This window comes from Balaenoptera borealis (assembly GCF_965194805.1).
Source record: "Balaenoptera borealis genome assembly, chromosome: 12".
Taxonomy (NCBI): domain Eukaryota; kingdom Metazoa; phylum Chordata; class Mammalia; order Artiodactyla; family Balaenopteridae; genus Balaenoptera; species Balaenoptera borealis.
In genome coordinates, this window is record NC_138869.1 from 56,897,767 (window position 1) to 56,914,137 (window position 16,371).

Consider the following 16,371-nt stretch of genomic DNA (forward strand, 5'->3'; position numbering starts at 1 on the left):
AAATAAATAAAAATAAATAAACTATTAAAAAAAAAAAACAAACAACCAACGCAGCTCAGCATGATTTTTTTTGTTAGTAACTAAAATGCCTCTACTTCCTAATTTTTAGTCCATCTAGACGCTCTTCTTTGAGAAAAGGGAACTAAGTCCCTCTCCCTTTCAGGTCTGGCCCAAGCAGAAAACCAGAGCCCCCTCTACACACGCTCAGCACCCAGAGTAACAGAGCTGTGGAGGCCTGGGCAGCCCTCACCCCGTGTCCAGGCCTGGGGCTGGCCCACCTTGGTAGGCCCTGCCTCTGGGTCTGTGACCTTGCGTCTAACCCACATCTCTTCCTTCACCCTCCCTTTCAAAACTACCACTTCCCCCTCACCATTCTGGCTGCAAACATGACAAGGAGTGGAGTCACAAAGAGCCCAGCCCAGTTTCAAAACATACCGAACAAACGGGAAAGGTGTTGAAATTTTAAAATTGTAAGGAAGAAAAACATGGGAAGGCAGAGAAGAGTGGCGAACAGGATAACAGGCCGGGCAAGGTCTGCGCTGCTGGAGGTCCCTGCAGCGCCGGTGGCACTCGGCGCCCAGGCCTTCGCCCTGCCCGCTCTACAGTGAGCCCCATTCCGGCGACTCCCGCTCTCCCCAGATAAGTACCGGCTCCCCAAAAGGCCTTCCCCATTGACCGCTGCCGTCCAACGGCCCCGAGAACCGGCCCGCCCTTGGAACTTGAGGGGCAGGGCCCGGGACGGCTGCCCCAAGGGTCCCAGGGCTTTCTACCCCCGTGAACGCCTGGCCTTCGGACCCCGCGCTCGGGCGAGGGTGAGCCCCGAGCAGGAAGCCCTGCGGCGCGGAGTCCGGGGAAAGAGGCGGCGGGAGAAGGTCGGCTTCCGTGGCCTGAGCGCTGCCGCCCGGCCGCTCTCCACCCCCGGCCCGGGTCCGAAGCGGCGCGGCCCGAGAAGAGGAAGGAAGACACACAGGAACTTTGGCCGTGGTTTCGGTCACCAGCTCGCAGGCTCCGCAGAGTGGCTGGAAAAACTTGGGACCTCCGAGCTGGGGAGGCGCGAGCAGGCCGGATGGGTGCGCCGAGTTCCAGCGCGGGGGCTGCACGCGCAACTCGCCCGAGGAAGCCCCCTCCAACTTGACTTGGGCGGCGAGACCCCCGCCCGGGGCGCGATGCTCCCGCCGCGGGCGCGTCCCCTCCGCGGCCACCCCGTGTGACCCCGGCTCGCGCCCGGGCCTCTCTTACCATCTGCGCCACTTTCAGCAGCGCTCCGTGGGTGCGGGGGTAGACGGGGTCCAGCAGCCCCTCCGAAGAGCTCGCGCCCAGCTGCCCCGCGCCGGCCCCGACTCCCGGGGCGCTGCCGCTGCTGCACGTGGTGCGGACGAGCCCGGGTCCGTGCGACATCGCGCGGCCCTCGCCGGCCGGCAGCCTCCAGCTGCCGAGGCCGAAGGCCAGAAGCAGAGAGGCTGGGTGGGGCCGCGGGGGCGTGGCGCAGGGGCGTGGCGTGGCGCCGGGGCGGGGCCCGAGCCCCCGGCCCGCGCTGAGGACGCCCACCCAGCCTCCGCCGGACGCGCAGGGGAGGGCCTGGCCTGAGCTCTCCGGAAAGGTGGCGGCAGCCCCCGCCCTCGGGGAGGCGCGAAAGTTGGGCTGGAGGGAGGGGGGAAACGGACGCACTGGGCCGTGGCCTTTCCGAGATGGGCGAGGCCCAGGCACAGCTGGGTCTCAGCCTCCTGGGATCTGGTGTGGGTGCGGCTGCGGATATGTGCTAAGGGTACTTGATTGAAGTGTAACTCACATACACTGAAATGTCCAAACCTTCCGTGTTCAGCTCCGTTGTTATGTATGTGTATGTACACCTGTGCAACCACCGCCCACAGCAACAAATACCGGGCCGATACCCCCCAAAAAGTTCCCTCGTGCTCCTTCCCTCTTTCTGTCACTATAGATTCGTTCTGCCTCTTCTCAGACTTGATGGACTTGAAATAATACAGAATATTTTCATTTGTGTCTGGCTTCTTTCACTCAACAAGATGCATCGAGATTAATCCCAATAAAGCTGTGGTGAACATTCTGGTGAGATTTTTTGGTGGACAGAAGCTCTCATTTCTCCCGGGAAAATACTTAATGAGTGGGTTTGCTGGGTCACAAGGTGAACATAGGTTTACTTCCAGTAGACGCTGTCAAACAGTTAGAGACGCTACATTGCACTCCTTCTGGGTTACTTTTATTTTTTATTTTTTTATTATTTATTTATTTATTTATTTATTTATGGCTGTGTTGGGTCTTCGTTTCTGTGCGAGGGCTTTCTCTAGTTGCGGCAAGCGGGGGCCACTCCTCATCGCGGTGCGCGGGCCTCTCACCATCGCGGCCTCTCCTGTTGCGGAGAACAGGCTCCAGACGCGCAGGCTCAGTAATTGTGGCTCACGGGCCTAGGTGCTCCACGGCATGTGGGATCTTCCCAGACCAGGGCTCAAACCCGTGTCCCCTGCATTGGCAGGCAGATTCTCAACCACTGCGCCACCAGGGAAGCCCCCGGGTTACTTTTAAAATGAGCAAGCAGGACTACAGAAATGAAATGTTATCAGTGTCCTCTCTGAGCAGAGTGTCCCTGTGGCCACACTTGATATATCTCCAAATGTTTCGAAATAACACAAAAAAATCTACCTCATGACATCATTGGATGCCAGTGCTGTCCTGTCATCAGAAGACAGTCAATGTGGCAAAGTCCTGATAATTCTAGAATGTCGAGATACTCATGCAATCTGTTTTGACAAGTCTCCCAGGTGATTCTGATGACCACTCAAGTTGAGCACCATCATTGCCAAAGTTGAGGCATTTCAGGAATTGTAATACCATGTTCTCTACTTGTGTGTACATTTGAAAGTCTTCATGACCAAAAAAAATTGCCTCTAATATCTGTTTTCTGTTTAGATAATAGTCACAGTGCCTTCCATTTCGTTCTCTATAAAACAAAGATAATTGCATCTCGGGGCTGCTGTGATAATGTGATAGCCGTGCAGTCGCTCTGTGACAGCTCCAGATGCATGTCGTTTTCCATACAGATTTACATCATCACTTTTGTACTTTTCCAAGGCTTCGGACCCCATCATGGAGATGACAGGGGGTCTTTGTTGAAGTGAAGGCTTCAGGCAAGCAGAAAAACCCAGCAGTGGATAATTTCCCCTCCTTCCAGGGGCCTTCATCCAATTCTCCAGCAATCTTCTAAATCAGTGATTTTCAGTGTATGGTCCCCAGACCAGCAGCACCAGCATCACCCCGGAACTGGTGAGAAATGCAAATTCTTAGCCCCACCCCCCCCCATCCGCCCCAGACCTGCTGAATCAGAACCTCTGGGGGTGAGGCTCAGCAATCTGTGTTTTGGCAAGGTCGGCCCTCCACCTCCCACGTGATTCAGATGCATGCCGGAGTTTGAGAACCACTGGCGTTTCCAGAGTCCACTGGAGCTGAGCCTTGGCTGGGTTTCTCGGACTGCCGTTGGCCCACGTGCCACCCAGCTTAGATCGGAAATAATCACTGGTGGTGGCCACTCTGTGTTAATCACTTTATCATGATCACTTAAAAGCCCGAGCGAGAGGCTTGGCAGCACAAGAGCTGCGTGCTGGTCGGGAGTGCAATTAGAGGCTCCACAGACCAGACCTGCAGCCAAGTACACAGAGGTGTCTACACGGGGTGATGACTTCTTGGTGGGAAGGGCTGCCCCCTGGGGAGGAAGGGCTTTGGTGGGTGCAGGGCTGGGTGCACTCAAAAGAGGGGGCCCACCCACCTTTGCCATCTTGACTTGCCACCTCGCCAGCCACATCTAGCAGCTTCCACTCCTTTGGACCCCACGCTCAAGCCTGAATGAACGTCACGCCCTCTGCTATATCATGCCTCTGAGTGTTTGTCTGAACTCTTTTCTCCACTGACGGCTGGTTAACAGCTCTTTATCCTTCAGTGTGTGGATGAGATGGCCCCTCCTCCTCCAGGAAGCCTTCCCTGACTTCCCACTTCCCAGTAAGGGTAAGGTGACCCTGGTGGGCTCCCATCATTTGATTAGGAAGTTGCATGGTGATACTGTCAAGTCATCTTTGGAAAATACCACCTGCCATGACTCCTATGAGGATTAGATAAATTAAGGCCTGGAAAGTCCTCAGCAAAGTGCCTGGCACATAGCAAGTCCTCAACAGTGTGCAGGCTCTTCTGGGCCTTTATCCTGACATCCATGGCACCAATCACAATGCCTGGAACACAACGGTGCATCTTTATTACTTTTCAATTTGATAGTGGAAGAACCATTTATTTATGCTTAATTGCCATGAAGCCCAAGGATAATCGTTACTATCAGATGTGACTAACAGGTCACATCAATTTCACTGGTCTATTAAATTAAAACTAAGTCTGAACATGAATGCTCCCTCTGCATTATTTGTTGTGCATAAGGAATAATCTTCTACTTGAAAATGGGGGGAAACCTATCTGGAGATTCAAGAAAAGGGTAGCGTGGAAAGAGCACTGGATTCAGAGTTAGAAGACCTGGCTGGGAATCCAGGTGCCTCGGAGCAGGAATCTCCAGATCTGCAAAGCAGGGGGCGGCGCTGCTTACTCACAGGGCTGCTGTGAGGAGTGAATGAGATTACACGTGTTCAGGCATTCGGTACACGTTAGTGGACCCTGAAATAGGCTGGGATGGAGGACGGCTGTGTCTGGCAGGTTGGGGCACTGGCAGACGGGCAAACAGCATTCTGAGCCAGGACCTAGCAAAAAACAAGCACGCAAACAACAAAGCAAAGACCTCTGGGCTGCCCTTGCTTCAGATCTGCCCTTTTTGTTCATAAACCTTGACCAGCTTACATGCCTTGTACCATGTCCCTCCGATACCCCCAAGAAACGTCTGTAAACAACTGAGGGACACGAAACATTGCTAACGCTTGCTGCCCGGCTCAGGATGTTTGTACTTGGTTCCTGCCTACACTTGAGAATTTGGCGCTGACTCACACAGGTGGTCCCCGAATTACCCCCACCCCCGCCCAATGTGTCTCTGGAAAGCCCACCCTACAGTGGATGTCACATTGCAGACTGATGTCTGCAAGTGGTTGATGAGAGCACGGTGACATTGGATGGGTCAGCAGTGAAGCTGGCCTTGGACAATTTTCTCTCATTTTCTGATAATTTCCTGTGTGTTGCCATGACTTCTCAAGTAGACTGTAGGTAGGCTCCCTGTAGACCATCTGCTTTGTGAATGCTCTCCACTGGCTGTGACTTGCTATGCTTTGCGGCTGTACATTTGCAAGAGTGGGGCAATGGAGGACCCCTAACTCCTTTAGCAGTGGGACAGTCTGCATAAGGGTCCTGGTTTTATTTGCTTAACCTTTGGAATGAGGAGATGGGAATTTGGTTGCTGGTCTGCCCACAAGTGAAGTTATCTGGACCTCAGTGTTCCTGTTTGTGAAATGGGCTGATAGTGCTCATTTTTGAGGTTCAAACAGAAATGAATCTGAAAATGTTAAGAAAGGTAACAAAGCAACATACAAATGTAAGGAATAATTAGCTTTTTGTGCTAACGTTTTCTATCAGCATCAGTATTCCTACGAAGTTATCAGGATGGGAGGGAAGGAAGGGGAGAGGGAGGAGAGGAGAGGAGGCTCTTTTTCCTTCTTTATCCATGAAATCTTTCATAAATGAAATAAATGATGACCAAAGATGACTACACTTCCCTTCAAAAGGAGACCAAGGAATGGGCATAGTCCCCTGAATGGTTTTTACGCAATTGCTCTGGTCACCTGCCCACCTTTATAAGAGAACTTGAAGATGTTAATTTTTCCACAAGTAATAAGGATCCTTTTTTTCTTTTGGACCTGCTGAAACCACTGCCTTCTCTCGTCTTTTATTTAAAAATATTTATTTCCTGATGATGAAGGTATTTCCTGCTCAGTGTAGAAAACTGGGGGAAATTCAGAAAAAACAAAGAAAACTGAAATCACCCCATGATCCCACCACCCTTTACAGTTTGGTTTGCTCTGCCTTTTGTAAACACCAAGTTATACCACAAACATTTCCTGTTAAAAATTACTCACAAAGGGTTTTTAGTGGCAGCATTGATTTTCTGTGTGTGTGTACAACTTATTTTTCTCCATTATATATTTTTAGGAAGACAGCACTTTAACAACTGATCTTCGTTTTAATAACCAATCTAGCAACCACAGTTCAAGCACAGCTTGAAAAATGTGTTAAAAATACAAAGTTAAATCATTAATGATGGTGCTAACCAATTCTGACTCTGAATAAACTTGGGTTGTAGTGCATTCATTTCTAAAGTCTCTTTCAATGAATTTAATTAATTATTGAATCATTCTCCTCCTGTTACGGTTTTAGGCTAATTTAGTTCTTTTTTCCCCCCTATTATACATAAGACCAGGATTAGCATCTTTGTGCATGAATCTTAGACTCCTAAGAGAAACATCCCCAAGTTCAGGGAATGGATAATTTTTAAGGCTCTTCATATGTACAGTGAAATAGATTTCTGGAAATGTACCACTTCATCCCTACAGCCTATGTAGTTTTCACCTGGTTCCTTTCCTCACAGTACAGATGTTCTCTATCCACCAGGCTGGAGGAGCTGGAAGCTCAATGATGTCATTACAAAGAAGTTTCTTTCCCCCTCCATCTCTCTTCCAGTCACCTTCATCCCGCGACTGGCTTCTCCTTGTGGTCGCAAGGTATTTGCCAACAACTTCCTGCCTACGCATTTCCTCAGAACTCCTTTCTCAGAACTCCCCAGCAAGCCTGGTCACGTGCCCCTGCCTGAACCAGTCGCTGTGGCTGCGGTGGGACTGGCTTAGGCCATTCCTAGAGCACAGTGGAGCTGGCTTTCCCCGAAGTTGCTGGGGTGTAAGTGGGTGGTATGAATGTGCAATAAAAACTAGGGTAGTCGGATAACAAGAGGCGGGGAGAAGGGATGCTGAGGCAGCAACAAGGTCGGCTACATCCTGGATGAGTTATTCCGAATATTCTAGAAAAAAGTCTGCCATTGACACACAAGTTTTCTCAAAACACACCTTCCAAATGGAATGTCTCTTCAACTTTCTTGCCACTCACCTTCCTAAGTTTCTGAAAAATCATCACCTCTAGGTTGCCAAGCACTTTCCCCCCAAAACTGATCCTCTTAGACACCGAACACCTAAGTTTACTAAGTTTACTTGTAACAACACATACTCTAATCTTCCCCATTATCCTAGGTCATCAGCACTGGAACAGTTAACCTCACCTTCCTTTACAGCTAGCTGTCTGCTTACAACTGGCAGCAAGAACGTAGCCAGAACATTTATGTAAGGCCAAGTTAGGAAATACTTCTCAGGTTGCCCTTTTTCACTGTTAAGTGTGCACACGTCTGCCCCAGGTTTCTATGGGCTTTCCTCGGAAATATGGCGGGTCTGGTCCCAGACCACCACGATAATGCGAGTCACAAAAATTTTTTGGTTTCCCGGCGCATATAAAAGTTCTGTTTACACTATACTGTAATCTATGAAGTGTGCAGTAGCATTATGTCTAAAAAACAATGTACATACTTGATTTAAAAATATTTTACTGTTGGGCTTCCCTGGTGGTGCAGCGGTTGAGAGTCCGCCTGCCAATGCAGGGGACACGGGTTCAAGCCCTGGTCTGGGAAGATCCCACATGCCGCGGAACAACTGGGCCCGTGAGCCACAGCTACTGAGCCTGCGCGTCTGGAGCCCGTGCTCCGCAACAAGAGAGGCCGCGACAGTGAGAGGCCCACGCACCGCAATGAAGAGTGGCCCCCGCTTGCCGCAACTAGAGAAAGCCCTCGCACAGAAACGGAGACCCAACACAGCCAAAAATAAATAAATAAAAAATTAAAATTAAAAAAAAAGAAATACTAAAAAAAAAAAAATCTTACTGCTAAAAAATCCTAACCATCACCTGAGCCTTCAGGAGTCCTAATCTTTTTGCTGGTGGAGGGTCTTGCCTGGATGTTGATGGCTGCTGATCAGGGCGGTGGCTGAAGGTCAGGGCATCTGTGGCAGTTTCTTAAAATAGGACAACAGTGAAGTCTGCTTCATCAATTGACTCTACCTTTCACAAATGACTTCTCTACAGCCTGCAGTGCCGTTTGATAGCATCTGACCCATAGATCTTCTTTCCAAACTGGAGTCAATCCTCTCAAACCCTGCCACTGTTTTATCAACTAAGTTTATGGAACAGTCTGAACCCTCGGTTGTCGTTTCAACAAGCTTCACAGCATCTTCACCAGGAGCAGATTCCTTCTCAAGAAACCACTGTCTTTGCTCATCCATAAGAAGCAAACTCTCTTCTGTTCAAGTTTTATCAGGAGATGCAGCAATTCAGTCCCATCTTCAGGCTCCACATTTAATTTTAGTTCTCTTGCTATTTCCACCACATCTGCACTGACTTCCTCCACTAAAGTCTGAGGGCTGGAATCAACTTCTTCCAAACTCCTGTCAATGTTGATATTTTTTACCTCTTCTCATAAATCAAGAATGTTCTTAATGGTATCTAGAACAGTCAATCCTTTCCAGAAGATTTTCAATTGACTTTGCCCAGATCCGTCAGAGTAATCACTACCTATGGCAGTCAGAGTCTATGAAAAATGTTACTTCTTAAATAATAAGCTGAAATGACTCCTTTATCTATGGGCTGCAGAATGGATGTCGTGTTAGCAGGCATGACAACATTATCTCATTGTACATCTCCATCAGTGCTCTTGGGTGATCTGGTGCCTTGTCAATGAGCAGTAATATCTGGAAAGGAATCTTCTTCTGGGCAGTAGGTCTCACAGTGGGCTTAAAATAGTCAGTAAACCATGTTGTCAACAGATGTGCTATCATCCAGGCTTTGCTGTTCCACTTACAGAGCACAGGCAGGGTGGACTTAGCCTAACCCTTAAGGTCCCTAGGATTTTCAGAATGGTAAATGAGCACTAGATTCAACTTAAAATCACCAGCTGCATTAGCCCCTAACAACAGAGTCAGCCTGTCCCTTGAAGCTTTGAAGCCAGGCACTGACTCCTCCTCTCTAGCTATGAAAGTCCCAGATGGCATCTTCTTCCAGTAGAAGCCTGTTTTGTCTACACTGAAAATCTATTGTTTAGTGTAGCCACCTTCATGAATTATCTGATCTTCTGCACAACTTGCTGCAGCTTCTACGTCAGCACTTGCTGCTTCACCTTGCACTTTTATGTTAAGGAGACGGCTTTTTTCTTTAAACCTCATGAACCAACCTCTGCTAGCTATAAACTTCTCTTCTGCACCTTCCTCATCTCCCTTAGCCATCACAGAATTGAGGAGATTTAGGACCTGGCTCTAGGTTAGGTTTTTTTTTTTTTTTTTTTGGCTTAAGGGAATGTTGAGGCTGGTCTGATCTTCTTTTTACCCAGACCCCTAAAACTTTCTACATATCAGCAGTGAGTCTGTTTTGCTTTCTTATCATTCGTGTATTCGCTGAAGGAACACTTTTAATTTCCTCCAAGAACTTTTCCTTTGCATTCACAGCTTGGCTGTTTGGCACAAGAGGCTGAGCTTTCAGCCTGTCTGGGCTTTTGACATGCCTTCCTCACTAAGTTTAATCATTTCTAGCTTTTGATTTAAACTGAGAGACATGTGAGTCTTCCTTTCACTTGAACACTCAGAGGTCATTGTAGGGTTATTAACTGGCCTAATTTCAATATTGTTGTGTCTCAGGGAATAGGGAGGCCTGAGGAGAGGGAGAGAGACGGGGAATAGCTGGTTGGTGGAGCAGTCAGAACACACACATTTACTGATTAAGTTTGTCATCTTATAGGGGCATGGCTTGTGGTGCCCCCAAACAATGAACAATAGTAACATCAAAGCTCACTGATCACAGATCACCATAAGAAACGTGAGAAAGTTTGAAATATTGGGAGAATTACCAAAATGTGACACAGAGGCATGACACGAGAAAATGCTGCTGGAAAAATGGCACCAATAGACTTGCTCCACATAGGGTTGCCACAAACACACAATTTGTATAAAACACAGTATCTGTGAAGTGCAGTAAGGTGAAGCGCAATAAAACGAGGTCTGCCTGTATGCCTGGGTTGTTTTTTTCTGTGAAAAATCTCTCTTTTCAATTTAATAATTGTCTAGGGAACAGAAATACAGATTTTTAAATTGATATTCTACCCAGGGCTGCATCTTCAGTTAGTGTTTTTAAATGTCTGTCCTCTAAGCAGAGATATTTTATGTATTTAAAATCTTTTGTGTGCTGATACCCTGAAGGGATTTTCCTATGAAGGGAGCAATTTAAAAATGCACAAAAGCAACTGACACTGAACATTCTTGTCTCTAGATTTTCTTACAGTTTTAAAACATTGGCTAAATATTTACCTTTTGGGGCTATGAGTTGGAAATAGCAATGGAGAGATTAAATGCCTAAAGCATTTCATTGATTTGCCATGAGTGTGGAAATACATCAAATTAAAACCCACCCGGCTCTATCAAAGAGAAGGTGATGGTTCTGGAAGGGCTGAGAGGTGAATGCAGACAGTGAGCACAGACAGCAGAGTGTAAGCACACTCTATACCATCCCTGTAATAACATTTTTCAACCCCAGAAACCTATTCTTCTTGTTATGCTGGCTGTGTTCCATGTGGCTTTGTTTTTTCCTTCTTTCTCAAGAGAAAAATTAAACCCAGTTCAAAACTTATAGCTTTAACTGAATAATAGAGAATCATTTTGTTGTCTAAACACCCACACTTAAAAATTATTCATGAACAAGGTCTCTCCGCATTCAAAAGAAGAAATAATTTCCTTTCAGCCAAAAATAAATGTTTTTTGGTTTTTTGGTGGTTTTTTGGGGTGAACTTTTAAGGCAACACAAAGGGTCATGCTCTTGAAAAGCCACATATAAAGACATGACAGCAAGTCCCCTCCGCATGGACGCAAATGAATCACGGATCTCTTGAAATAGATCTCTTTGGCGCTACGGGTTCAGGAAAGGCCTACAGCTGGTTGTGGTTTATTTGGAAGACATTTCAAAGTGGCTTATGAAACCTTTTACTCCAGAAGTTACTTCCTATGTATGTGTCCATGATTATAGAAATCACACTCTCTCACACACACACACACACACACACACAAACATAAAAGCAGGCTTCTTTCTTTATGACTGTTTCCAGAAACAGAGACCTCTTAGGTTACAGTTTTTCTGCCTCTTATGGAGACTTGATTGCAATATAAAGTACTTTTAAAATCTACCAAGTAATGAAAGAGAATGTAAAAAAGAATATATGTGTATATATATATATATATATAAATATATATATATACATAAAAGTAAATCACTTTGCTGTACACCTGAAACTAACACAACATTGTAAATCAACTATATTTCAATTAAAAAAAAAATCCACCAGGTACATGCAAGGTGAACATGCTTCTGGGAGTGTGAGAGGGAGAGATGGACAGAGAGGCAGCACACACAAACCCTGACTAGTTATTTCAGCTCTTCTTGCAAAATCAGCGAGTCAGAGGCTGTCCGGGTGATGACTGGGAACGCAGCTCCAGAAAGATCGCAGCCCCGGTCACCTGCAGGTCTGCGTCACTGAAGCTGAAGCTTCATGGCTACATGCGGGACCCAAAGAGGCCTCTCGTGTTCCCCACGCCCACTCACTCCCACCCTCCACCCCACCTCTCCCTCTTGGTGTCCCCTCCCCCCTACCTTTTTGGACACACAACCCAAGAACATTCTTCATTGTTCCTTTCAAAGGTCTGGGGTGGGTGTCATTAGACACTGAAGAAATCCCAACTCTCCTTTATAGGGGGAAACAGAGCTTGGCTAAGGAATTAGATGAACAGGAAAACCAACGCAAACAACACACAACAGAAAGAAAACAGCACTGCCACACGAGCAGAAGAGAGGAGGCCACGGGGCCATGTCCACAGAGTGCATGGCTGAACCTTCTCCCTACCATCAACTATACCAACGTTTCTGTGGTTTCTTGTTTTGCAGTTTGAAAAATCACCCAAGATACACTGCCATTCCAGCAAGAACCACCTAGCCTAAAAACACTTCCTCTAAGTGCACATCTGCCTCCGGAACGGGGTTCTTCCCACTGTCTCATAATATCTAATAACAATGTTACAAAATATTAAGGCTTGGAGATTTGGAGCCTTTTGGTCCGATATGTTCCACCAAATATGGTACCTGTGTCTCTGTGGTCAGCAAGATGGTTTTTAAGGTACATGCAAGTATTTATCCTTTTAATGGTTATGAGCTTATTTTAATCTGTATTAGAAAAAAATACCACCAGCACATCAGCCACTGTGCTCAGAGCACCACTTAAGGCGAGCTCATTACTAAGTTCTAAGGCTAGTGTCTCATTAGATGCTTTCTGGGCTAACCAGTTGGCATGTGAGACTCATGCCGCCGGCGATCCCCAGACCTGGGGAGATGGGTCTCTCCGACCACGCTGGCCTGGGGGCTGTGGACAGTGTCTCCTGGCAATATCACCCCTGGCAACACCATGAGGATGAAGAATTCCCCCCAGCCCCCAGCCTCAGGCTTCAGCAATAGGTCTCCTTTCTTGAGTCAGATGTCACATTACCCTGGATTGTGAAACATTTAATGAAAAAAGAATCTGGCATTTTTAAAAGTTAGGTTTACAAACTTGATGCATTCTTAATATTAGCAATTTATCTATTTCTAATACACTGCCTAAGAAAATAAGGTCTATGAAGACATCAACAAGATATTTAAGATTCATTATAAGCTACAGCACTTTGCAAGTAAGTATCCAGTTTAATTATAACAAACCACTGTGAGCAAATTTAACTAAGTATATAAAAACATTAGTTAAATACAATTCTCTGGAAATATACATTATACCTACACCTGTTTTTACAGTGAGATTCTTCCTTTTTTTTTCCCTTTTAATTCTCAAAATGGCATATCACTGTATGGTCCTGGATCTCCAAGCTATAAAACTGAAATATGTGTTTCCAGCGTAGCAGACGGTGACCAGGAAGGCGAAGAACTGGAGAAAACAAAGCATAATAGAAAGGGGGTTTAGGGCACATCCTAATTAGCACAAGTTATCATTTCACCTCTACTGAATAATGCACTTATGGCATCCCTCGACTCCAAGCTTTCTCATCTAAAACTGCTTTATTGGTTCAATTACCTTCCTTCTGAAACAATTTCAGGCTAGGCTGTTTTTCTTTTTGGGAACCTATCTGGAAAGCCTGTAGTCTTACTCCAATAAGCCCAGGGTGTTCACGTGGGGGTGAATATGGTGGTGTGCATCTGAGAAAAGCCCATGTATTTCTAATTTAGTATCGGTGATTTTAGACCAAGGCTTAACCTCAGATTGTCACAGGCTCAGTTTACACAAACAAGCTGAGTGGGCGGAAGGAAGCCAGGGGCCCCCAGGGGGTGTGAGTGCAGAGCTGGGAAAACGCCGGGCCCTCTCCTGGGGCAACCACAGCCCAGTTCCACCTAATTCTTCATTTTTAAAAAAATGTTATTGACGTCCAGTTGATTTACAATGTTGTGCTAATTTCTGCTGTATAGCAAAGTGACTCAGTTATACATATATGTACGTTCCTTTTCATGTTCTTTTCCATGATGGTTTATCGCAGGATATTGAATATAGTTCCCAGTGCTATACAGTAGGACCTCGTTGTTTATCCATCCTATACATATTAGTTTGCATCTGCCCAGCTGACTACTCGTGCTGTGTGCTAACTTGAGCCCTGTGACTTTTAATCTCACGTGGATCCACGCTCTTTACCCTTCAATAGAGATTTTGAAATACAGGTCGAGAATACGATGAACACCCATGGATCACCCACCAGCTTTAACATCATACTGTTGGTCTGCCTGTCTAACTGCCCGCCTCCCGCCCCCACCACTTCTACTGCGGATGGAATGTTATAAGGCCCATCTCAGAGAAACTTTTAAAATTAGTTTTTTAAATCTGAAAAATACACACTTATGGTTTAAAAATGCAAACAGTACAGAAGCACATAAATTAAAAAGTAGAAGCCCCTCATCCCACACTCCTCATGGCCCATCACAGTCCCTGGAAGGAACCTCTGCTGGTGTCTATCTTCCCAGGCATCCTGAGAGCATAAACAAACATTTCTACTTCAACACACAGAATCCTACTGTGCTCATTTTCTGCCTCTCTCTCCCACGGACATTGTAGGCAGAATTATTCTTAGAATCCCTCAAATGTTTTTTTCTCCCTCAAACACTTATTTTGTTCTAGCATTTGGCTTTCACTCGAGCGGACTCTTTCAGCCTCTTTGTGCTCCAGGCCAACGGGAGGCCCCATGATGCTCAAACCAGGAAGTTCATTGCCAAGGTGTCCCTCCCGCAGGTGATGCTTTTCCCTGCAGGTTAACTTTGTCCTCCTTGCCCAGATCCTCAGCCGGCCTTGGGGAGGGAGGAGGAGACCGTGGGGATGAAGTGCTCACTCACCGACGAGGCTGCCCAGCTGTTGAAGTTGTGACTGTCCCTCTCCGGGGAGACAGAAGACGCATCCACAATAGCGGCAGAGAGGTATAAGACGAAGGCACTGCCATTAAAGCACAGACCCTGGGAGACAGAGGTGCAGAGTGTTTAGGGAGCCTGGGAAGGTCTGGGCACACCCGGACCTCAGAAGCGGCCAGAGGCGCACCTCGGCTGTGGCAAGGGGCCCACCTGGACTCGTGAGGGGGGCAGGGGACAAGGGCGATGAGAAGGCAGCTCCTCGGCGCCTTGGGGGTACTCGGTGCACGCTGCTTCCTCGCTTACCAACGCTTTGAGGGGTTGCAAAGGGGCTTCTCAGTTGGAGCAGCAAACAAAATATCCCAACCAGAAGGCAGACGCATCTGACGTTTAGCATCTGCCAGCAGCGAGTAAAATTTTCAAAATTTGGCTGTAAACATCTTAAAACTGGGGGAGTTTACACAGAAACCCAGATTTCTGGATTCTCTTAGGAAGGGGAAAAAAAAACAACAACAGAAGATCTAGCGATCCTGGGAGCACATTTCCAGTTTACTTCTCTGTGAAGAATACCCTGCGGTTGTTTAAGTCAGTGCATCTGGGTGGCAAGGATTCAACAGGGTTTACGCTCACTTGCATGACTTTCTGGTCTCTTCACACGTGTGAGTGTGGAACCCCAACATGGAGGGGTCTCCTGACTGCTGGCCAGGGTTCTAATCACTACTCAGGCAGAGGAGCTCCCGGAGCAGGATGACATCAGAAAAAACTGCTGGATGGAAGTCGAGAGACATGGGCCCAATTGTGCGTGAACCCGTGCAAAGTCAGGAGGCTCCAAACCTCAGTTTCCTTAGCTATAAAATGCGGACACACCTCACGATGATAAATTCTAAAAATGCAAATCAGAGCATTTTCAAACCAGGGAGTTTCAGAAGGGAGCAGTGTTAAACAAGAAAAAAAAAAAAAGTAACATTAAAGGCAATATTTTAAGTTCTTAATGTAATAAATCAATGAAGGAGGCTTAGGCTTGGAGGAGAGACAGACTAATAGATGCTCTAGGCCAGAGGTCAGCAAAATAAGAACCCCGACCAGCAGTCAGGAGACCAAGACTTTGAGTCCCTTCAGAACTGTCACAAAATAGCTAAAAATATGGAAGTGGCTTTGGCACTGGCTAATAAAGAGCGGCTGGAGAGTTCTGAGGCACATGCTAGAAATATGGATGTTTAAGGAGATTCTGGTGAGGTCTCAGATGGAAATGAGGAATATATGTTATCGGAAACTGGAGGAAAGGTGATCCTTGCTATAAAGTGGCAAAGAACTTGTCTGAAAGGTGTTCTAGTGTTTTGTGGAAGGGAGAACTTCAAGCAATGACATCGAACGTTTAGCTGAGGAAATTTTTTTAGCAAAGTGCCGAAGGAGTGGCCTGGTTCCCCCGACAGCTTGGAGGAAAATGCAAAAGGAGAGAGATGAATTGAAGAAGGAATCATTAAGCAAAAAAGAACCAGAACCGGGACTTCCCTGGCAGTCCAGTGGTTAAGACTCCGCACTTCCAACGCAAGGGGTGCGGGTTCGATCCCTGCTCAGGGAACTAAGATCCCGCATGCCGCACAGCGTAGCCAAAAAAACAAAAAAAAACAAAACAAAAAAGAAGGTTTTGAAAAATTCTCAGCTCAGCCATACTGTGAAAAATGAGAAAGCTCTTTCAGAAGAGAACACTCAGGGTGTGGCCGAACAGCCTTTTGATAAACAGATTACAGGTACAAACCACAGATCTAATCGACCATCTTAGCAGAAGCCAGGAATAGGTAAGGGATTATACCAGTAGAAACATTACCAGTTTGAACTGAAGGGGATGCAGATGGGCCAAAATGAAGTAGGGCTGTGGAACTTCTTGGA

General features: G+C 46.8%; 2 protein-coding genes across 3 annotated transcripts in view; both read right to left on the reverse strand.

Moving 5' to 3' along the window:
• The window catches only part of CMTM7 (CKLF like MARVEL transmembrane domain containing 7), a 42,602-nt gene extending 40,653 nt beyond the window's left edge, over nucleotides 1-1,949 (reverse strand). The window contains exon 1 of one of the 2 annotated variants that reach the window (XM_082348785.1): nucleotides 1,240-1,949. In XM_082348785.1, coding sequence (XP_082204911.1) covers nucleotides 1,240-1,398 — 159 coding nt within the window. In that variant the 5' untranslated portion in view covers nucleotides 1,399-1,949. The remainder of the gene's footprint in view (nucleotides 1-1,239) is intronic. The other variant, XM_082348784.1, reaches the window with a different exon arrangement.
• Nucleotides 1,950-12,769: 10,820 nt separating this feature from the next.
• CMTM8 (CKLF like MARVEL transmembrane domain containing 8) overlaps nucleotides 12,770-16,371 on the reverse strand; it is an 89,370-nt gene continuing 85,768 nt past the window's right edge. The window contains exons 4-5 of the mRNA XM_082348601.1: nucleotides 14,473-14,589; nucleotides 12,770-13,024 (exon numbers count right to left, since the gene is read on the reverse strand). Coding sequence (XP_082204727.1) covers nucleotides 12,941-13,024; nucleotides 14,473-14,589 — 201 coding nt within the window. The 3' untranslated portion in view covers nucleotides 12,770-12,940. The remainder of the gene's footprint in view (nucleotides 13,025-14,472; nucleotides 14,590-16,371) is intronic.